A 23,772-nucleotide genomic window follows, 5' to 3' on the forward strand; every position below is an offset into this window, starting at 1 on the left:
TTTCACCAATTTTTTCTGTTGATTGAACCGAAGAAGAAAATGTTCTGGAAAAGTTCTGTTAGAACCTAGCACTTACTTGACAATGACATGAAGTTAACTCATCATTTCTTCCAGCGTCTTTATTATCATTTATAACTGGAGCTTTTTGTCCACTAAATCCAAAGCCATATTAATTCCTAAACTTTCCAGTTTCCTTAACAAATCACAAAATGAGACTGTCTTCATCAGGATTTTTTTCCCCCTCTATGACTCCAACATATGCTTTCCAGAGCCTCAGATGTTTCCTTAATTCTACAGATGTTTTGTAAATTCATTTCACTAAAATTTGCCAATGCTGCAGAAAATATCTGTGGCTGATTGGACTCAAAGTTTGGACAGAACTCCAGTTAGATTAGATGGAAATGGAAACTGAAACTTCTCACTGGCTCACCAGGAACTAAGGAATTCACAAAAAGATCAGGGGAAGGAATTTTGTTGGAGGGGGAGTTTCAAGCATGCCTGTTTTGGGGAGTGGAGGGGTGTGGAGGCCCTGGGAGGTGACTCTTCTCTGTTTTTCTTGGTGTTGGTCCTACATTTTGTTTTCCACTAGAGACTACTTTTCCTTTTTAAGTATGGGGAAGAATCAACAGCAGCAGCAACAACCAAAAAGAGAAGCTTCATTTATTAAGCTTCAGGTAAAATCGCTAATAATTCACACCTGAAGTAGAACAAGTCAAAGCATCAAAATATCCCTACAGTTCAGGGTCCAAGAGGTGATGCCTGATATTACAAATATGGAAATACTGAGAGGGTTGTCAAAATGACTGCCATTCCCACAGGATGTGGTTTTGTTGTGTTGTTTCCTTTGTAAAAGAAATGAATTTACTGCCTGTAGCCTTTCTCCTCACTGAGCAGTGTCTACATTCAGTAGACTGTTATTGTTATTATAAAGCAAATAATTGTAGTGGAAAAGAAAACAAAACTGACAGGCCATGTCTAGTGAAAAATCTCTTCATGTTCTCTCTAGTCATATGTGCATATTTTTACACCCTATGCTGACAGCATAGGTAAAATTGTCGCGATATCTCAAAAACAAAATAAAAACAAAAGGACTGGGGGTATAGCTCCAATAGTATAAAGCTTGCCAAGCAGAAGGACTTTGGCTCAATACCAGACAGACAGGCAGACAGACAAACGGATGACCACAGGACAGATGGATGGATGGACAGACTGGTGAATAGATAGATTGTTGAATGATAGATACTTAGATGATATAAAGATAGATTGATGTTAGATGTATTAATAGATGATAGATACATAGATAGGTAGTAGATACATAGATAAATGAAATATATAGAAAAATACATGATAGATTGATTCTATCAGTTTCATGATAGTATTTCTACTTGCTAAGTCCATGCTTTTAAAGTAACAGAAACTATTAGACAGAATATTTAAATCAATGCCTTTCTTTGACATGAACTGACTCAAAATATTTAATGGCCAGTTGGAAATTTCTTGAATACAAATCTTTGTTCATATCAGCAATTGTTGGTTTTTCTTTAGCTGGCTGTGAAATTGTGTTCTGGCAGAGCTCTCCAAAATGCCCAGAGGTTTCTCAGCTAGATGAGCTGTAACCCAGCCTTGTCCTTGGATGGAATACAAAACAAAACAAAACAAAAATCAACTTACCATAGCTCTGAAATAAAAATCTTATTGAAACATCTGACGTGGACCCGAGTCAGGTTTTTCTTTCCTAAAGAGTAATGAGGCTGTCTTAAATCCATCTCAAGTTATTACTCCCAGTTATTGTCCCTTGCTAAGGGACAAAATAATTTTTTAAAGAAAAGTAACAGCTTTAGTTTTTAATCACTTTGGGATGAATTTATCTACTGATAAACATTGTTTGAAAGTGAAAAGAAGGTCAAACTTAAATGTAGATACAAAGAAAAAGATGGTTTTATATAGCTATAAAACCTGGCAATTCCTTTGTACAACTACTTAAAGATAATAACAATATCTTTAAAAATAACCTAGCTCTACCAGGTATGGGTATTAATTATGTGTCTTGGCAGTTGTGTGCAGGCAAGGGGAGAGGGGTATTTGTGTCATGTGACAGGAGATAAATAATCAGTGTTAATATGCCAGAATGACACTAGGTACTTTACATATGTTCTCTGTGAACCTGCACAATCTCTCTAATAAGGAACGTATCAATGTTCCCTTTCTTTCAGATGAAGAAATTCTGGCTCAAAGAGATCTGGCAGCAAGCCTGAATCAAGTTTACTTATATCTGACTAGTAAAACATTCCTGACTCCCAGGCCTGTGCTCTTTTTTCCCCTTGTACCATAATGCAAGTTTCTCAACCTCACTGAACCTCAATTTTCTTACTGTTCAAAATCGGGGGGAAAATCCCACCTGACCTAGCTCATCATGAGGATTAAATACAAAAATCTGTAAAAAGCCTGGTATACTTCCTGACACATAGGTACTTAATTAAACCCAGCTTTCTCCCTCACCAGTACCCTTCCAAACTTAGGTGCAATTATAGTCCCTGACAGAAATATGAACAGAGTAGGCCTAAGTGTGAGCACAGGCACTAGAGAAGGAAAAAGGGAGACAAGTACCCTTGGCCTGTATAGCGTTTACACTCTGTTACAAAATTGACTTCTCTCCTCAGTAGCAAGGGACAGGCTTCATGCAGTGGCCTCTGAAAGACCATGCGCTGTGTCACTGGCAGTTCATCATATCCCCCAGCAGTGCAGCTATGATAAGAACCAGATGATCTGAATTTCCTAAGCAAAGCCAGCAAGCAAATATCATCTGGGAAGGCGCATGCCTCAGTACCCATGCCCCATGCTCCTTCAGAAAGTACATCAAAAAGCTAATGGACTTTTACAAGAGCCCAGTTACTGCTTAATGTCTATAAGCTCTCAGGAGCAGGGAATCGCAACCCTTCCCATGTACAGTTGGCAGCAGAGCCAGTATTCCAAGTTGTTAAAAAATAAGTCAAGGAGGCCTAAAAATGGAATCTACAGATTCCTTTCAAAAGCTTCATACATAGAGGGACAGGCTGTTTCTGTGCATAAAACTCTTCCCTTTGCCTGGGCACACCACAGGAGAAAATGGTTCTCTCATCATGTGAGTCGCCCCTCTTTTTAATTTAGAGGTGTGTGACATCCATTGTGTATATGCATAGTTCCAGATGGCCTAAGCTAAACTGTCTGGAAAAAGAGGAAAACCAGAGATGGCAGCTACCTTCTTGCTGATCTTAACAATTGTAAGCACTACTCTGCCTCATCCTGTAACCCATTTTGTTGCTTTTGAGGATCTGTTGATAGCTGAAAAAACTCATTGCTGATACTATAACTTTAGCTGTTATACAACTTCAAATTTGCAAACACCTATCAGCCATTTCCTCAGCACCTCCTTTTCTTTTCATTTAGTTCTGTATATCTTGACCTCTTGTTACAACATTTGGAAAAAGTGTGTTACAAGAACTCTATACATGTCTCCCTCTGAGCTTAGGTAATGCTAGAGACATTTACTGCTAATTTGTCCTTTATCCTCCAATACCATAGGGTTTTTTCATAAGCTGTCCAATGAAAGATGTTTTGGGATTAAATTGTTACATAAGAGGTTACTTAAGAGGGCAGTGTCTACTGGACAGTGAAGGGTGGGGAAATATATTGCTTCATATGATTGCACAAAGCATTTAACTATCGTGGCTGCCAATCTTGGAGCTATTCATCTGATACTTGGGTGCAATTGTCTCTGAATTAACCACAAAACTATTAGACAAATATCATATTTTGATAAGTCAATGATGGCAAGAGGATGACATCATTCTGAGGTAGATGGATGTAGGGAAATTCCTCTAATATTCCTAAGAGGTACCTAATGAGTAGTTTCCACAAACTCTATTCCATGAATGTACTGTTTGTTGAGGTTGGAGCCTCTTAATTGGCCTAGAAGACTGGATTGAGTGTTGGAAGCTGATTGCTGAGTTTTCCCAATAATAAGGCACTTGATTTAAGAGTCTTCATCAAACACTACCTTTAAAGCTCAGTAGGTGTGACACCAAAGATACAGAAATGACTAGGTTGAGTACCTGGAGACATATTCAGTCCTAATGGGATTGCAAAACCAAGGGTCATCTTTCTTTTCTTGAAATTTACTGTTTTCTGAAGTGCTAGCTCAAAATATTTGCTAATTGTCCATTTTTACCCATCCAATAACTATAAAGTAAAATAATTGATATGATAAGAAGAAAATGATTCACAGTAGCCTTTTCCTTTAGACTCAATATCAGTTACATTCTTAACTTTTTATGATAACTTTCCTACTGGTGAAACATTAGCTTACATAAAGATTTTAGTAGTTGTTTAGTTCTCCATCATCAATTTGAATGAAAAGCATCATCTCCCCTGAAACTGTACTAAAACTTACCAGCTGTGAGAGCAAGAATAATCTCTTGATCACTAAGGTCCATGATCTTGTTTTTGAAACATTGAAATGTAAAATATTGTATTTATGTTATAGAAATCAAACAGAAGAAACAAATTGTCTAGATATATAGAAAGGGTGGCACTTTGCTTTCAGAAGCAATGAATATGAGTTTTAGACAGTCTATTTCCTATTTTTTTAAGTCTCAGTTTTTCATAACAGATGCATTTCCAAGTTTACACTTAAGAAAAATACCTCTATAAAGTCAAAAGGACCCCTGCTTGAAAAGTAAGAGAGAAGTAAACAAGAGCCAGACACTAAAGTTGTTTATATGAAAGACTGTCTTAAAGGCTGTCTTAAATAAGCAAATATTCTAGGATTTAAATTATCTGAAAGGCATTGCTCAATTGTTGTTTCTGGTTGTAGATATAAAACTTGGGCCTAGTTAATAAGAAGGAAAAAGCACTTTACATGGATTCAGTGTATTATGTTTAATCCACTTAAAGAAAACAGAATTTGGGGCAAGGAATATGGCCTAGTGGTAAAGTGCTCACCTTGTATACATGAAGCCCTGGGTTCGATTCTTCAGCACCACATATATAGAAAAAGCCGGAAGTAGCACTGTGGCTCAAGTGGTAGAGTGCTAGCCTTGAGCAAAAAGAAGCCAGGGACAATGCTCAGGCCCCGAGTTCAAGCCCCAGGACTGGCAATACAAAACAAAACAAAAAGAAAACGGAATTTGTTCCTTTTTGACAAATGGCCTATGGCCTCATTTGTGAGTTTCTTTGTGATCACTTTCAGAGGAACGTGAACAGTGACTGTATCAATGTGTGCTGGAATTGTGATGATGAAATAAAATGTTTAGTCAGTCAAACATCACCTTAGAGGCTGGAGTGCCTCTTTGGAGAGGGTATATGAAAAATATCAAGCAACTTCAGCACAGAACGTGAAACTATTTGCCCGTGTATACTATCTTACCCAGAGAGCAATTAGAGAGAAACTCCATCAAGGATTTGGGGGCTCTTATCCCACATAGAAATGTCATTCTCCTGGGAATGTTACATATGGGATTTCTTGTAGATAAAATAATTGGATAGAATTGCATCATACTCACTTTAATTTCTATGTAAACCTTCCCTTTGTGATGTTGTTTTCATCCTGGTCATATTGAATTTGGATAAAATAAGGAAAATTGCATCATATTAATATAAGTGTGTCACACAGGCAAGAACCTTGTCCAGAGGATACTACAAGCCTCTCAGTAGTGTCATCTTCCAATCACACAGAGAAAACACCAAGGCTGTCTGTCAGAAGAGGTGCAGGTGCCTGCAAACTAGATTGGCAACTGGAAGAGACTTGCTATGTGCCCAGAAATGGCAAGTCTTTTCTCTCTCACTAATTAATCTCTTACATTACCTTTAACATAAGCACCCCATCTTGCAGCAATTAGAGATTGGTTTATTAACCCTCAAAACTAGATCTGGCACTCAATAAGTCTCTAGGAAGGACAGAGAGAGTTTGGGGTTAGCAAAGTGGTTGGCCTGTGCTGTGCCGTATTTTATAGGAAAATGACACTGCTGGCAGGTCACCCCTCAAGGAAGATACAACGAGACAGGTGGCTATAAGGCACTACTGTGGAGTAGTCAGGAATTTCTGGGAAATGACACCTTAACCGTATCCTGACTCAACATATTTAACACAAAAAAGAACCTAAGTATATTGCCACAATACTTATTAATAGCATTATTAATACAAGATAAATAAGGTTAATGTTAGATAATTCTTATATACTTCTGTGTGCTCTCTTCAATAAATGTATTTATTTTGTGGAAGTAAAATATAGGTAATAGAAAGTTTACTATTTTAACCAGTATTTTCTGTGCTGATACTGAGAGGCTTGAACTCAGGGCCAGAGTACTGTCCTTTAACTGTTTTTTGCTCAAGGCTAAAAACTTTAGCACATGAGTTGTAGCTCCACTTCCAGCTTTTTGGTGGTTAACTGGAGATAAAAGTCTCACAGACATTCCTGCTCAGACTAGCTTTGAACCATGATCCTCGGATCTGAGCCCTCCAAGAAGCTAGGATTACAGGTGTGAGCACCAACACTCAGCCATTTTAACCATTTATAAAGGTGTAGTTGAATGGCACTAAGAGCATTGATGTTGTTTTCCCATATCTACCATCAGAATGTTTCATTTTCCCATTACACACTAGCTCCTCATGCTGCCCCCACCAATCCCTGGCACCCTTCCTATGGGTACAATCATATAGTATATGTGCTTTCCTCTGTAGCACATCGTGTTCAGGTTTAACCATGTTATAGCATGGATCAGAATTTCTTTTCTTTTTAAGGTTGAGTAATGTGTTAATGCATGTACCTGCTACATTTTTATTAATATGTTCATCTACTCATGACTATTTGTGCTTTTTCAAGCATGGGTTGTGCTTTTCCTATGTTAATTCTTACTGTAATCTTCACAATGATTCACTGGGGTCATTAGCTTTACTATCTAACCCCACTTTATAGGAAGAAAGTTAACATAAAGGAATTATATGAATGTCCAAGTTTCTACAGTGAGGAGGCTCTAGAGCAATTATCTACCCCTGGCTCACTCAAGGCTGGGTAGATTCACAGTGCCTCTTTATAACCACGTGCAATCCCTCCTTTCAAATAATTTAGGAATCTAAATAAAGGATATATCCATCACAAATCCACTTAGAAAACCCTCAGAGACAAGGTTTCTAATGGAATTTGTACACATCTTAAAAAGTTCCAAAGATCATTCATTTGAACAACTGTTCCCCCTAGCAGTTGATTTATACAGGATCCCAATACTACAACTAGTTAGTGCATTACTCTGGTACTAGTCTGGGATCAAGTTCATCTAGATAATTCTCCTATAATAGGATATATGTATTGGGACATGATAATATGTTCCATTTTCCCATAGTACTGTTTCTCCTCTCCAGTCATTGCCCAGGTTCCTCCTACTGACTTGTATTATTAAATTGAAAAGAATCTGATACAGATTTTCATTTCCAGCAAGGCCAGTGTGGACAGATATACAAGCCATCCCTGATTAGTCTACATGGTTTCTGGGCTCAGTGAGGACATGGTACTGACGGGCTTCTCGTTTTCTTGTAGAGTTCCAGGACAGCACGCTCAGAGGAAGACCCTGATGGTCTCTGGGATGCCTGGGGTCCATGGAGCGAGTGTTCCCGCACCTGCGGTGGGGGGGCCTCCTACTCACTGCGACGATGCCTCAGTAGCAAGTAAGTCCTGTCCCCACTGGGGCTCCTTGAAATCCAGAGGTAGCCCAGGTGAGGAGTACCTGTAGCTGGGGTGATGTTGAACATTTTGTTGTTCACAAATGTAGATGCAAGGAGTGGAAGGAAGGAAGTGAAAATGGTGCAAGGTATCAAATCGGAAGGATTTTGTCTTGTGTTCCCTTGCTAGGCATTAGTATGCAGCTATGTTATATAGAACTTATTTACTAAACAAATTGTTTTTACATTCAATCTGGAAGGAGCAATTTTTAAAATTGTTGTTGTAAAGGTGATGCACAGAGGGATTACAGTTACTTAAGTCAGTTAATGAGTACATTTCTTATGATCAGTATCACCTTTTCTCCCAGGTTTTCCCCCAAGTTTTCCCTCCCACAGTTGTATAGTTATCTTCAACAGAGTGTCCAGTGAGTATCACTGCTGCATTAATTTGAATTTACTGTTTTGTTTTGCTTGATATCAGTGCTGAGGCTAGAACTCTGAGCCTTGTACTCTTGTTTGGCCTTTTCATTCATTTTACCACAGGCCACACAGTCATTTCCAATTGTTGGAAATAGTTCTAGAATTATTAGCTCCATAATGAATTGTACTTTTTCCCACCATCTGGATGATTTTGGTGACAATAATAGCATGATTGGCATTAATAGTATATTGAAAGCTTGGTGGATTACCAAGTACTTACAAATGGATGATATATTGAGTTAATTTTATTAGCCAGAAGTTTCTTATGCACATGCAGTTCAAAATCGATGGGCGTTTAATATAAGAAAGTTTAGAAGAGAAACTTTGGTGGAAACTTTGGCATCAATACTAAGAGGGGTAAAGATAGAGGTGGAGGTGGAAAATGGCTTCAAGGCTAAAAGGAAAAGGTACTAAGGCCTTATTATAGGAAGGTTTTACTAAGAGTATTCATAATTCAAAACTGATTATTGGGTTATGCCGTCTGTGATTAGATTTGTGTCCAAACTATAAAATGAGAAGCACCATTGTACTATTTTTTTTTGCCAGTCCTGGGGCTTGAACTCTGTGCCTGAGCACTGTCCCTGGCTTCTTTTTGCTCAAGGCTAGCACTCTTCCACTTGAACCACAGCACCACTTCTGGACGTTGTCTCTATATGTGGTGCTGAAGAATTGAACCCAGGGCTTCATGTATAAGAGGCGAGCACTCTTGCCACTAGGCCATATTCCCAGTCCCTGTACTATTTTTTATAAAAGGTTTTATTTGACAGTGAAAAGTGTTAAAGGGAGCAAGAAGAAGATTTGATCAAAATCATTCACTGCGGGGCTGGGGATATAGCCTAGTGGCAAGAGTGCCTGCCTCGGTATACCCGAGGCCCTAGGTTCGATTCCCCAGCACCACATATACAGAAAACGGCCAGAAGCGGCGCTGTGGCTCAAGTGGCAGAGTGCTAGCCTTGAGCAGAAGAAGCCAGGGACAGTGCTCAGGCCCTGAGTCCAAGGCCCAGGACTGGCCCCCCCAAAAAAAAAAAAATCATTCACCGCTATAAAACATGAAAAAAAGAAAAATCACATATGCTGATTCTCCTGAAGTTTTTATAAACAAATAGGAAGTAGTGAGAGGCAGGTTCATTAATAACAGTGAGAATTTTTTTTAAATCAAGGCCTCAGGCTCATTCTTCAGTGTTTCACTGTACAGGGGCATCATAATGTCTAAGAGATAGTAGGAGCCAAATAATTGACTCATCATTGGATCTATTGAGTTTTAGAATTCTTTTTGGTTCCAAACAGGTCTAGTTAAAATGCTGTCCTATAAGATAACCATGTCCACAAGATAGCATATCCTACAAGATACGAGGTCAGTGTTGGTGATCTGCATTAAAAATAGGTCAATTGCATTGGCTCCACTAGCAAGTTTATTTTTCTTTTTTTGGGGAAAACTTCATACTATCTAGATCCTTGAGCCAATAAAGGCTTAATCTCAAACATGAATAACTTACTAAACCTGTAGTACATGATGGTACAAGATGATAGTATAACTGATAATAATCATACATCACTAAATCCAAGAATGTTCACGCAATCCAATTTTCTCAAATTAGTATCTTTGAATATCTTTCTGGATTGCATATGTGTGTGTATATATGTGTGTGTGTGTATATATATATACACACACACGTAAGCAATTTGAGGGATAAATGTGAGTCACAAGTAAAAAGTCTATTCCCCAAGTAATTAAATGTTGATACCATAAAAAATTCAGAAATACCAGTTTTTCTATGTACTAAGTTAAGTTACTAGTTATTAGGATTTTAGTATGCTGCCATAGTAGGTAACAGTTGTCCTTGGTTTACAGTAGATTTCTAATAGATTATAATGTATTGGTAAAGTAAATATAAATTATTAAATAATAAATACAGATAACATATGCCCTCTTTGACATTTTAATATTGGGAAAATATATTCATAGAACTCATAAGAGACTGGACCAAAAAAAAGAAAACAAGGAATAGGAAGAGAAATGGGCCACACATTTTTTAAGAATCTGAAAAAGAAAAAGGCCACCCAAGACCACAAACATAATCACACTAAAGCCACCAGCACAACAATGTTCATCGCAGCACAATTTGTCATAGCTAGAATCCGGAACCAACCCAGATGCCCCTCAGTAGATGAGTGGATCAGGAAAATGTGGTACATATACACAATGGAATTTTATGCCTCTATCAGAAAGAATGACATTGCCCCATTTGTAAGGAAATGGAAGGACTTGGGAAAAGTTATACTAAGTGAAGTGAGCCAGACCCAAAGAAACATGGACTCTATGGTCTCCCTTATAGGGAATAATTAGCACAGGTTTAGGCAAGTCACAGTAGAGGATCACAGGAGCCCAATAGCTATACCCTTATGAACACATAAGATGATGCTAAGTGAAATGAACTCCATGTTATGGAAACGATTGTTATATCACTGTTGTAACTACTTTCAATACTGCCATATGTAACTGTGGCCTCTATTATTGATGATATTCCTGCATCACCTTCCTGTGGTTGTACCTACACTACCTCTGTATCTTATCTAAGTATATTGGAAACAGGGTATGCTGGTATTAAAACTAGGAAAATTGAAGGGAATACCAAAATCAAGAGACACAGGGTAACAAAAGACAAACAACTACAAAAGCAATACTTACAAACTGTTTGGTGAAAATGAACTGAACAACTGAACACCTCATGGGGGGGAAGGGAAAGGGGGAGGGGGAGGGGGAATGAGGGACAAGGTAACAAACAGTAAAAGAAATGTATACAATGCCTAATTATGAGACTGTAACCTCTCTGTAATTCAGTTTGATAATAATAATATATATATAAAGAAAAAGGCCACCCAGAATATGACATTTCCAAAATCAGCAAGAATATTAAGAAATATTAATACAAACTTTTATTTCTCAGACGCTGATACTTAATATAAGCAATACATTAGGCATGTGGATATATGTTATAACTGAAAGAATGCTGGTTGTTCTTTAGCAAATCTCCATTGTCATCTCTTTAAACCCTGCAGCAATCTCAGGAGAAATGAAAGGTACATTTTTTTAATCATGAAAGGAATGTTTATGTGTCTCGTCATATCTTTGACACCATTCTTCACTAGGGTTCTAGTTAGGAGGTCAGTTTAGGCTGAATGGTACTGATTCTGAGACAAGCCTCACGAGACAAGCAAACTAAGTTACCTCAGTCATGCTCTTTGGGATTGTGGTGATGTTTCTGTGACCAGCATCCCACAACAGGACTTCATTTGCTTCTTGTACCCTAGGACTTAACATCTTCTGGGTACAGATATTATAAGGAAAAAAGAAACTCCTAAAACTGGATTATCTCTGGACATATGATAGATTCTAGAAAATCTACACATCCAATGCAATCTAAAGATCTACAATGACTAAACACTCTTGGGGTAATACCACATATGTGCAGTATACTATTGAATATCCAGAGATGTTATAATTCTGACTTTTAGAATAACTGTTGCATATACATTTACTTTTAGAAAATACTTGTTTATGTAGCCATAAAATAGACTCTCATTAACAAGTCGAAATTGTTTCTGCAGCACTTCAAGAGCCATATAGATGTTGTGATTTTTCAAAATGAAGCAAGTATGTATACATGCAGATAAATGCACATATGTATGTTTGTGTCGTATGGTATGTTACTGGGCGGTGATAGAAAATGTAGGCCAGTTCAGAATTTCTGAAAGCTGCCGCTACAAAGAACTCACCCTGACAAGAGCTTTCTCTGGACAGTGGTCAGGCTGGCCACTCACTCTCCATGATCAAAATTCAGTTTTCTTTGCCACAGATTATTTTCTTTGGAATCAGAGATTCCCAATGTTTGTATGTGTCCTTGGTTTTCTCTTCCTGCCACTCAGTATCACTTCACAAGTTGTATAAATAGGATTTTAACTTCTGTATTTTTTTCTGTGTATTCAATGTGTGGAATAAGTTCTCTTTGTTACCCAAAGAGAAACATTCATTTGGAGGAATCCTATTCCTTTCCCTATATAGTTTGAGTACATCTGCTCAGGATCTTAGAAGGAAGTACAATAATCTTCACCATTCCTTAGTTTTGCCAATAGTGCCTAAGAAGCTACTTGTTTTCCTGGTTATTTTCTTTGATTATTAAGAGCAATCCCTGGTGTTACAGCATCACATTTCAAAAAGCTATGTTTTCAACAGTCACTGGTAATGATCTAGCATCAAACTTTAAAATTATATCCTGGCATAAAAATTTAATTATTACTAACATCTATTACTTTTAGCATTCGTGGCTCATGCCTATGATCCTAGCTACTCAGGAGGCTGAGATCTGAGGATCAGAATTTGAAATCAGCTCAGGCAGAAAAGTCGCTGTGACTCTTATGTCCAATTAACCACCAAACCCAAAAGTAGAGCTATGTCTCAAGAAATCAAGGATTAGCACTGAGCAAAAAGAGTGAAGCAAGAGAAGACAAGAAGCCCTAAATTCAGTACACACACACACACACAGAGAGAGAGAGAGAGAGAGAGAGAGAGAGAGAGAGAGAGAGAGCTAACTTTGAGCCTTTGAGCCTTGAGAAATATTAAATATGCTATAAAACACAATATAACATTAATAAAGTGGATTCAAATATTATTTCATTAATACTCAACTAATTAAAGCTAATTACTTGAATATGGTCCTAGGTGTATCCCTATGACTCATGTAATTTAGAAACAGATACATTCTGAGGTCTGTATCTGCTTTAAGACATAAAGCAAATTTTTTAGTAAATTTTCTCTGGTAATTTTCTCAATGATCAGTTGCCATCTTATTCTAATACCCACTAAAATCTACTATTTTATTCTCCTTAGATCCTTGGCTGATAGAAATTTAAATTTATCCCATGCCACAATAATTCTGCATCAAAGTTGCTAACCTCACTGAAATAGTAAATACATGATTATTGTTTGACAGGGTGGTCCTGATAATCTTGGATGGGCTTGATCACATATCTGGATGTTGATTGATCTAGACTTGACTCACCTGGTCCAATTTGGGCAATTTAGGCATGGTAGACTAGTCCAGTTCTCCTCTTGTGACAGCTGAGAAGAAGGAAAGAAGTGGGAACTTAAAAAAAAAAAAAAAGGAGGAAAGAGATACAGGCAATCAGAAATTCTCAGTGCCATTCTAAATCTTTATTTGCTGGCATCTCATTATCCAACCTAAGCTATCTGCCAACCCTAAGGGTCAATATAAGAGAACAAAAAGTTATGTAAAAATCGTGCCTACAGAGATATAAATTTGAGATTATTCTTACAGTCTACCATGAGTGCTATTCTATGACTTTGTTCTTTTCTTTTCCTTTTGGTGCCAGTCTTGGGACTTGAACTCAGGGCCTGGATGCTCTCCAGCCTTTTTGCTCAAAGCTAGTACTTCTCCAATTGAGCCATAGCTCTACCTCCAGCTTTTCTGGTGCTTAAATGAACATAAGGGTCTCAAAAGTTTACTACCTGGGCTTGTTTTGAACCAGAGTCCTCAGATCTCAGCCTCCTGAGTAGCTAGGATTACAGGCATGAGCCATGAGTACCCAACTTCTTAGACATTTTTAATGGGGCAGTGAAATTTTAATGTGCTCCTGCTCATTTCTCCATTCTATGTTTAGGCATCTGAATTCAATTCAGTTACCTTACACTTGGAAGAAAAGTCAGATGTTATGAATGTATATGTCTCTAGAGGCCCAGCAGGTAACTGGAGTGTGTATAGTAAGTAGCCTAATAGTAAGCATTCAAATTCAGTTCAAGTAAATTCCATCTACCTGGTAAATTAATGTGGTAGGCCAGCTTTCCAGCCCTGGTCATACGATCTCTTACATTGGTTTTTAGGTGTAATTCTCTTAATCTATCAACTAATAATTATTCAATTCCCAATGTGATAGAATTATAAAAGGATTCAGATTACCGAGATTTTATGGAATAAATGGAAACTTCTGTAATTAACTGTTTTTTCTGATGCATTGGTTAAAAAAAAAAACAACGCACATTCTCTCTTGAGGAATCCAAATCATAGAAAAAAAATATATGAGTAGAGGCAAAGCAGAATGAGAACAGAGTTTTCATTCCCAACTAACAAAGTCTTCATTTGGGAGGAAAAACCCTGACCCAGAAAGAGACTGAATAGAATCCTTCCCTTTGCTTTCTCTAACTAACGTAAGTAGCGTTTGATTTCTCCAGGATATAACATTGGAGCATTGTAGTTGCCTTTACTTCAACCTGAGTTTGGGCATCAAAGGAAGACACTGAATAAACATCCTCTGCCATCATTCCTAACTTTTGTGAGATGAGATTGTATCCAGTTTCACTGAGGAACTCAGATAATGCAGCTGTTGCATCACCAAGTCAAATATTCGTGACAAAATATTTGCTTCTTATTAATTATGAATGAGACAAGAGATGATAGCTACCTGTACCTGATGACAGTCCTGTATTTTGTTTCTAATGAATTAAGTAATGGGCCAAGTACTTTAAAAGAGTGCTTCTTCTCTCTCCAATTCTTTATCCTTTCCAGTATGAAGAAATAATGTTTATCTCATTTTTTTCTTTTGAATTTGCAAATGGATATCTGTCTCTGAGAACTCAGATCTTGTTCCTATCCAGGTAACTTAGCTTTTTACTCATAAGGAGTTCCAGCTGCATAAGGCACTTGATACCGTGAGTAATTTTGTCTATACCACTGTATCTGGTGGTTTCTAAGTCCCAGGTCAGGAGAGAAGCTGCAGCTCATTTGAGATGGCAATGAATCAGATATCTGCACACTCTTGATAAAGTTTAATGTGCCAGTAGTGGCTAAAAGACATTTAGACATCTCATATGACCTTTCTTACACTCTGAAATGTCAGTTTACTATAGCTAATAGAGTATCAATAAGTTAAAATTTTAGATTAAATAATACCTTAAGAATATGAATATTGTGACTGATTAACTGATAAGCTTGGCTGTTTCATCTATGTATAAACAGGGGGAAAAGTCTACCTAGAAAGAATGACAGCATATTTCAAAAGTTATGGAAACAAGTGGCATATCATTGTAGCAATTATTTTCAACATGCCAGGTGAAACCGTACCTTTTTTCCCCCTCTTGTAACCCTTTCCTGTCATTTTACCCCTGCTATCTCTGTATTGGATCTTAGTACCCTGGATGCTCTATATACATGTATTAGAACTAGGAAAGGGAAAGGGAATACCAAAAGCAAGAGACAAGGGATAAAAAGACAAACCATTTCAAAAGCAATACTTACAAACCCATTTGGTGTAAACCAACTGTACAACCCATGGAGGGGGCAGAAGGAAATGGGGAGGGGGGAGGCAGGGGAAAAATGAGGGAAGAGGTAGCAAGTTGGATAAGAAATGTACTTGCTGCCTTACATATGAAACTGTAACCCCTTTGTACTTCATGACAATGTAGAAAAAATTTTAGTACATTTTGAAATGAATCCTGGAGCTGAATGAAATTATCAGATAAACAAGAGATACAAATCATCACGCTGAAGAGTATGTCTAAAAACAGTAAGATTATGGGATTATGCCAAAGAGATATGACTGCCAAAACAGTGTCAACATAAACACAGAAAAATTAAAATAAATAGCTCCAAGGAGGCTTATTCCACAAGAATGACAAACAGTGTTCTAAACTTCTCTTTTCAAAATAATTATTCTAGGAATACTAAGCTAACTTTTCTGAATTTTAATGGCAGATGTTCTTTTCATTGTGCTATCAGAGATGGCAATTTGAGGACATAAGTTTAAGAATTTGAAGCAGCTTTTTTTTTTAAATTTCTGGGACAAAGTTTAGTATAAATGTACTACCAGGACTTCTACTATTCCAGGTTATGTATCTTAGGGGATATGTTATTCTAAGATCTGATCTCCTTTCAAGAGGAACATGTACTAAAGCCAATGCCAGCATGTTTAGGAAAAATTCATGTCCTGGTTTATCCCATAAACCAGTTTGTTGGAATTGGAATAAAAGATGACCAGAGGTATATTTGGCTCATAGCCTTAACTTGCCATATTGGGAATGTACAGTTCGTAGTTGCTCTTTTTCTGTATATTTATTTAGTTTGTTCCATAGCCCTCTAATGTCTTTATGTCACCTCAGTTTGAGTTCATCTACTCAGTTAATATTTACTGGGCTGTCACTTTATATTAGGCAAATTTGTAGATACAGTTAAGAATCTAGAAATCCTAGAGGGCAAAAGTCTGCCCTCAGAAATGAACAGATTATTAAATTACAACTAAGTTTCTACTGATTGTAGTAAGAGAATTCCTCCTTGCTCTGTAGATAATACATCTAAAATATGGCATTTTAATATTTATTGTTATTTATTTGGGTAGCATCAATTTGTGTACTACTACTTCTTTATTTTCCTAATTAAGTAATAAGTACTCCTTTTGGCTTCGATGTTTAGCAGATGGCATATGCTCAAAAGCTTGATAGTTTGGTTTAAAAATATATACACTATTAAAATGCATGTACATTTTCTTAATCTATACTTGAAGAAGAGAAAGAAAAGCAGACTGAACATATTCACAAAATGATCCAGAACCAAACTTTATACCATAGAACCAAGGTTGATAGAGGCAGTTATGATTTTCTGGAATTGATATATATATATGTATACATTTATGTATACATATATACATATAGGTATATATATACGTATATATATACACCTATATATACGTATATATATATATATATACGTATATATATACCTATATGCATATATATATTCAGACTTAGACTGACCTGGGGAGAGACCTTAGAGATCTTAGACCAAATCTCCAACAGCCTTTTAAACATTAATTCTCCTCTGTCATTTTTTATTGTAACAAGAAATTTTTTTCTGAATAATTACTGATTTATTGTCAAAGTGATGTAAAGAGGGGTTACAGTTTCATATGTAAGGCAGTGGTATATTTCTTGTACAACTTATTACCTCCTCCCTCATTTCCCCCCTCCCCCCTTCCCCTTTCACTCTCCCCCCATGTGTTGTTCAGTTGGTTTTGTAAGAATTGCTTTTGGAGTCGTTTGTGGTTTTTTTTTAATCCTTTGTCTCTCGATTTTGATATTCCCTTTCCCTTCCTTAGTTCTAATACCAGTATATACAGTATCCAGGGTACTCAGATGAGATACAGTGATAGCATGGGGACAACCACAGGCAGAAGATACAAGAGGATCATCAACAAAAAAAGCAGCTACAGTTTCACATGGCATGTTGAAAGTAATTACAACAGTGATATAACACTCATTTCCATAATATGGAGTTCATTTCACTTAACATCATCTTATGTATTCATAATGGCATAGCTATTGGGCTCTTGTGATCCTCTGCTGTGACTAGCCTAAATCTGTATTAATTATTCCCAATGAACCATAGAGTCCATGTTTCTTTGGGTCTGGCTCACTTCACTTAGTATAATTTTTTCCAAGTCCTTCCATTTACTTACAAATTGGGCAATGTCATTCTGTCTGATAGAGGTATAAAATTCCATTGTGCATATGTACCACATTTTCCTGATCCATTCGTCTACTGAGGGGCCTCTGGGTTGGTTCCATATTTTAGCAATGACAAATTGTGTTGTGATGAACATTGATGTTCTGGTGGCTTTAGTGTGTTCTTGTTTGTAGTCTTTTGGGTAGATGCCCAAAAGTTGGGCTGCTGGGTCATAGGAGAGCTCTATATTTAGCCTTCTGAGGAATCTCCATACTGCTTTCCAGAGTGAACAAGTTTACATTCCCACCAACAATATAGTAGGGTTCCCTTTAGGCCACATCCCCTCCAGTGTTTGTTATTATTAGTTTTCCTGATAATGGACATTATTACTGGGATGAGGTGGAATCTCAATGTTGTTTTGATTTGCATTTCTTTTATGCTCAGTAATGTAGAGCACTTTTTCATATGTCTCTTGGCCATTCTCATTTCCTCATCAGAGAAGTCTCTTTTTAGGTCTTTAGCTCACTTGTTGAGGGGGCTGTTGGTTCTTTGAGGTTTTGTAACAAGAAAATTTAACAAGAGATCTACTCCTTTAATGTACTTGAAGGATATAATAAAATATTACTTAGTATACTCACAATGTTGAGTTTTTCACTTAAGTGAGCTTTTCACTCAAGTGAAGTTATTGGTCTAGTTAATGTTTCTTCCCCTTATTTTGCTTAGTTTTGTAGCTGTTCTTATTTTTGGGCGGTTAATACTTTTGCTATATTGGAGTTTAAACTCAGGGCCTTGTGCTTGCTAGTCAAGTGTTCTCTACTATTTGAACAACACTTCCTTTTTTATTTTTATTTTTATTTTTTTGCTTTTAGTTCAGATAAGGTCTCATACTTTTGCTCAAGACAGACTTCAAACCAGGATAATGCTTGATCTAAGTAGCTAGGAATACAGATGTATGCTACCACTATGCCTTTTGCTTTGTTTTTCTTAGAGAAAGACATACAGACAGAGAGACAAACAGTCAGGATATTTAAGAACACAGGAAAGATATCAGAATCAGGCCTGCTACAACATTCGAAGTCAACAAGAATATACTTGGTGATACCATCCAATTCATGTACCAGTTTTAGCAGAACTTATAACTATGCATACAATCCCAAACAAACGCACAGCCAGCCTCTGCCTTTGGGCTAGGAGAAGCATCCCTGGTCAGGATATGGAGACTTTCCAGAGCAAGATGAAAGAAAAGTACATGTTGGAAGGGCAAGAACTTGCCTTGAAGGGAGGGTTGAACTTATTTGGTGAATTATTGCTGTTATTTTTCTTAGTCAAACTAGTATCGTGAATCTTGGTTGTATTGTTTTCTATCGTGAATCTAGTTTCTCTGAGATTCAATTTGCTCATCTATGAAGTCAAGAGAGCAGTGCCTGGAAGAAAATATGAATCAGCAAATAGGTATTGCATGAATGTCCACAGGTGTCCTTCATCTCTAAAAATGAAGTTGTATGACCCTGAGAAACACTTTCACTTCTAGATATGTAGTCAAACTCATTTTCTGGCTAGACAAGAAGAGAAGCAAAGAAAAAACTCCTAGGATAAGTGGCTTTTGTTTTGTTTCTTTCCCCTTTTTATTTTCCTGTGCATGCTAGAAAAGCATTCCACCCTGAGCTCCATGCCCCTCCTCGTAGCCCAATACAATTGGTTTTAAAGCAAAATGTGATTCACCAAGACCTATTTTGCATTATCCTGGTGACATGGAAGAACTGGAGCATTTTTTTGTCTATCAAAGATAATTCATAAACTCCCAGCCCAACAGTTGCACCAGGTGAAGTTATTAGAATCCTAGAGTTTCATAATATACATTTTCCTCATGGGGATGATGGAAAAGTTGGACTTGGTGCTGCTGAAACACATTTATTTTCATTCTGATTCTCTGCCTCTTTGGCTACTGAGCAAATATAAGATCATTTGCAAAACTTATGGCATGTGTGTATGTATTCAAGAGTGCATGTCCTCTCTGCTAGTGGATCTCAAGCCAAAGGCAGCAATCCCCTGGCCCAACCCCTAGCCATCTTTCAGAAGAAGCAAATGCATTGCAGAGACAAGCACAACTTAGAGTAAATACATGAAAATAAACATATCCATAGAAAAGAGCCAAATTGTGGCAACTATTTAGTTTAATTTTAAACTTTCCATCTTTAGCTTATTATTAGAAAGATGTTAATCCAGTTTTAGTGTTCAAATCTTATAACAAATATGAGGCCAAAGGTTCTTCATGGACTGGTATTATCTTTCTAACATTTCTTTCTGTTGCATTCTTTCTCACTTCTAGTGTTCCTTCTTTCCTTCCTTCTATCCTTCCTCTTTTGCTTCCTTCTTTCCTTTCATCCTTTATTTCTGCCTTCCTTTCCTTCATTTTTTTCTTTCTCCTTTTCCCCTTTATTTCTGCCTTCCCTCCCTTCAATCTTTTCTTCTTCCTTTCCATCCTTTATTCTTTTCCCTTCCCTCCCTCTCTCTCTTTCTCTCCCTTCCCTCCTCCCTCCTATTTTCACGTAATTCTTCTTGAAGGCTACTGGCATACTAGGCATTGCTATGCATTGTAGATCACAGATCAAACAGATTACAGGAGAATAAAGAAGCAAAGAAAGAAAATGAGGAGAATCCTGGAGAGCTGTAAACACTGTGTCCTAGTACTTGGAAATGATGGTCACTTGATTGCCTGTGTCTTTTTCAAGTCACATTTCTAAGACTCTTCTAGCCCATATGGGCATTTCTTTTGTGAATTATTTTTTTCCAATTCCTTCTGTATGATATCTAGACTATATCCGCTAACTGTTGATTTTACATCTTACTGTTGAATATGCTACTCTTATTAATGTAGATTTATTGCAGCTAAGGTATAATTTTGATAAGCACCAAGGGATATCATCATTCTTTTATTTTTCAAAATGCTTTTACTTCCTAATGGCTTATACTGAATGGACAAGAAATGTGTTAAGTGACTGTAAATCAGAAAGCTTTATACAAAAGCTTGTTAACCAGGAAGCACTGCCCAGGGGCTCATTTTAACTGTGGGAGTACTGATTGTACATTGTTTCCTTAGATGATCTAAGCGATATGCGCAGAAATTTCTGAGACTTTAACACATGACCATTATGTTTTACAATGTCATGCATCTTGCTTTTTTCTTTTTGTATTTTTATTTTTGATTACATGGACAGACTCCTGATTTTGAAAACTCTTACCCGTATTTGTGAATATTTAATGCTTTACTGTAACATGTCTTTCTTTCAAAGAACAGGCAGAGATAAGTAAAATCATACTTATTTGTGGGAAAAAACTGGCAGTGTTTTTGCTAGTTATAATTTAGAACATACTGAACACTCATAATAGCAAGCAAACCAATTTGAAACTCCATAGGACACTTCAGAATTCAGACTCTTAAAAAATTGTTATTATAAAGATGATGTACGGAGGGGTTACTGTTACATAAATCAAGTAATGAGTACAAAATGAACTATATAATATGGGGGGAGGAGGAAGGAAAACTGGGAGAAAACAAGGGAAGCAGGGACACTGTTCAAAAAGAGATGTACTCATTACCAGACTCAGATTCTTGTTTGAGTCTCTATTTTTAATTTAACAGCTTTGTACCTTCCTAGCTGATACTCAAGAACATGCTGAACATCCAAAGAACCTTCCTTAATTTATTCTGGTTGAAAAAACATTGGACAAATTAGGGGATGTCATATTAGATGGAGCTCCTCAAACCTCCATAATTGCTGTTTATATCGAATTAAGTCTCCACTTAAGGTTTTAGTACCTCTTTATGAAAACAAAAGTTAGAGTCTTCAGGTTGGCAAGGCATTCAATGTTGAAACATAAAACTGAGGTCATTAAAATTTGTTACCTATGCCAAAGAAACACTTTAAAGTTTAGTCTATAATTTATGCCATGATTTTTACATCTGGGCTTCCCCTATCCCCTTTGTCAGTTGAAAATTACTCTGAAAATACAATATTAAGACAGATTCTCCTTTTGGCTTTGGGGACTCGGTGGGAGCCTCTCGCAGGTTACACAGTTGGTGTGACCCAGAGTTCTGTCTGTTCCCAGCCAACTCACCTCCTAATGAATGAAGGCTGGCAGCTTTCCTCATTGTTGTTTTTCTGTATTATTACCACAGAAAGCATTTTCAAAGCTACTTTATCAAGTTGTCATAATACTTTGGCTTGTGTATCTGTCTATTCAGAATAAAAAAATAAATCTGTCCCTTAGTCCTAATCTTTCTGAGCCATGTGATGTATCACACAATGGAAAACAAATAGACTTCCTACATGGGACTTGGAGACCTTTAAACGGAATGCTAAGGGATAGAAGGATTTTTATGTGTGCTTTTGAAAGTCCCAAAGCATTAGAAACTTCCATCTCTGCTCCTTCAAAGCTGTTCTTCCATTGGTAGTTGTGTCTATTGGAGATTTATTATTTGTAAAAGTTTTAATAGCTTCGGCAAATGAAGGTTTAACTTCAAATGGTGAAAAAGAAGTAGCTAACAAAGTTGAAGGTACCGGAAGAAACATCACTAGCTATAGAAAGTTCTGTAAGCTTGTTATTTCTGGTAGGTGATTGAAAGTTGAAGGGAAGGAAGACTCAAAATAATTGCTCAAGAAAATAAGCACCTGTTTGATATTTGTTAAAAAAAAACAATTTCAATCTCTTAACATTGCTAAGGTACTCAGTAGCAGTTAATACTAAAATATAATTCCTGTTATTTAGAGACACTGTACATAATAAAAATATGAGATAAGCATAGTTGTCGGTAGATATTTTGGAAGAAGAGATAGTGCTGAATTGACCCTCTTAGGACCACATTATCTCTATAAACAAGGCTCAGTTTTACTTTTGTTTATGGCAGTGAGAAGCAGAATTAAGTACCCACTATTTTACATATTCAGTAATACAGAAAGCATGAATGTGGTTTTTGCATCACAGTAAGAAAGAGAGCTAAAGGAGGGATGAGCGCCTGGGACTTACTGCACTCATAGGGATGTCACATTATACAACTCCCCTGGAAGGTATAATCACAATAAATAAACTGTCTGTTAGACACAAGCCTTAGTTCCAGCCCCAGCATTCAGCATTCAGTTTGTGGCATGGATTAGAGCAGTGGGCATCTGAGGACAGCTTTACATACAAGGTCTGGAGGCTCTAATGGCTGCCTTTCTAATGGCTAAGTTGATTGGCACCAAGTGCTGCTTCCTGAAAACACCTCTTACAATAAAAAGTCTGAGGCAAGTGAAAAGGAACCTGACTTGGACTTGCTTTTCTCAGGTGTTCACAGAATCAGTAGCTTCTAGGGCACAATGCCTTCCTATACCATTCCAGTGAGTACTGAGATGCTCATTGGAGATGGAAATAAATCAGATGTGAAATAAATCACAGATGTAACTGAAGATATATCTGTTTGTCTTGTCCAATCCATGTCATTCTGGGTCCCAGAAGTGGAAATGGCCCAGAGTCCCTTAGGCTTAAAGTGTTGACATGGTTTTATGTCTGTCCTCTTAAAAAAGTGCTCATAGTTTCCTCCTCAGGATAATTAAAAGAAGAGAGATGAGAAAGCATTTGAAAATTCTTTACCTTGAAAGACAAATGGGATCCACAGAAATTATGTAAGTGTGTGTGTGTGTGTGTGTGTGTGTGTGTGTGTGTGTGTGTGTGATGTTGGACCTTGTATTCAGGACTTCATATTTACTTGCCAAGTGCTCTACAATTTGAAACTCTGGCCCCAGCCCTTTTTGCTGTCATTTGCTTTTGATAAATACAATTTTTCCCAGGCTGGTCTTACAGCACCATCCTCCAACTTCTGCCTGCTGAGTAGCTGGGATTATATGCAAGAATCACCATGCCCAGTGTGTTATTTGCTCTTACTTACAGGGTTCTGAGCCTTTTGGAAGTTAGAGAGGAAGCCCTAAATATCATGAACTTAAAACAAGTATCCTTGTCCTTAAAGACTCCAGTATTTCCAACACATAGATGCTAGATTTTCTTGAAACTGTTTCACTAGCACCAGATACAGGCCTGATAATGCAACCGTAT

General features: G+C 37.2%; 1 protein-coding gene across 4 annotated transcripts in view; it reads left to right on the forward strand.

Moving 5' to 3' along the window:
- Adamtsl1 (ADAMTS like 1) overlaps nt 1–23,772 on the forward strand; it is a 361,048-nt gene that overhangs the window by 22,216 nt on the left and 315,060 nt on the right. For all 4 annotated transcript variants that reach the window (XM_048355943.1, XM_048356028.1, XM_048356104.1 and 1 more), the window contains exon 2: nt 7,572–7,699. In XM_048355943.1, the coding sequence (XP_048211900.1) occupies nt 7,572–7,699 (128 nt within the window). The remainder of the gene's footprint in view (nt 1–7,571; nt 7,700–23,772) is intronic.

Source organism: Perognathus longimembris, chromosome 1 (assembly GCF_023159225.1).
Source record: "Perognathus longimembris pacificus isolate PPM17 chromosome 1, ASM2315922v1, whole genome shotgun sequence".
NCBI lineage: Eukaryota > Metazoa > Chordata > Mammalia > Rodentia > Heteromyidae > Perognathus > Perognathus longimembris.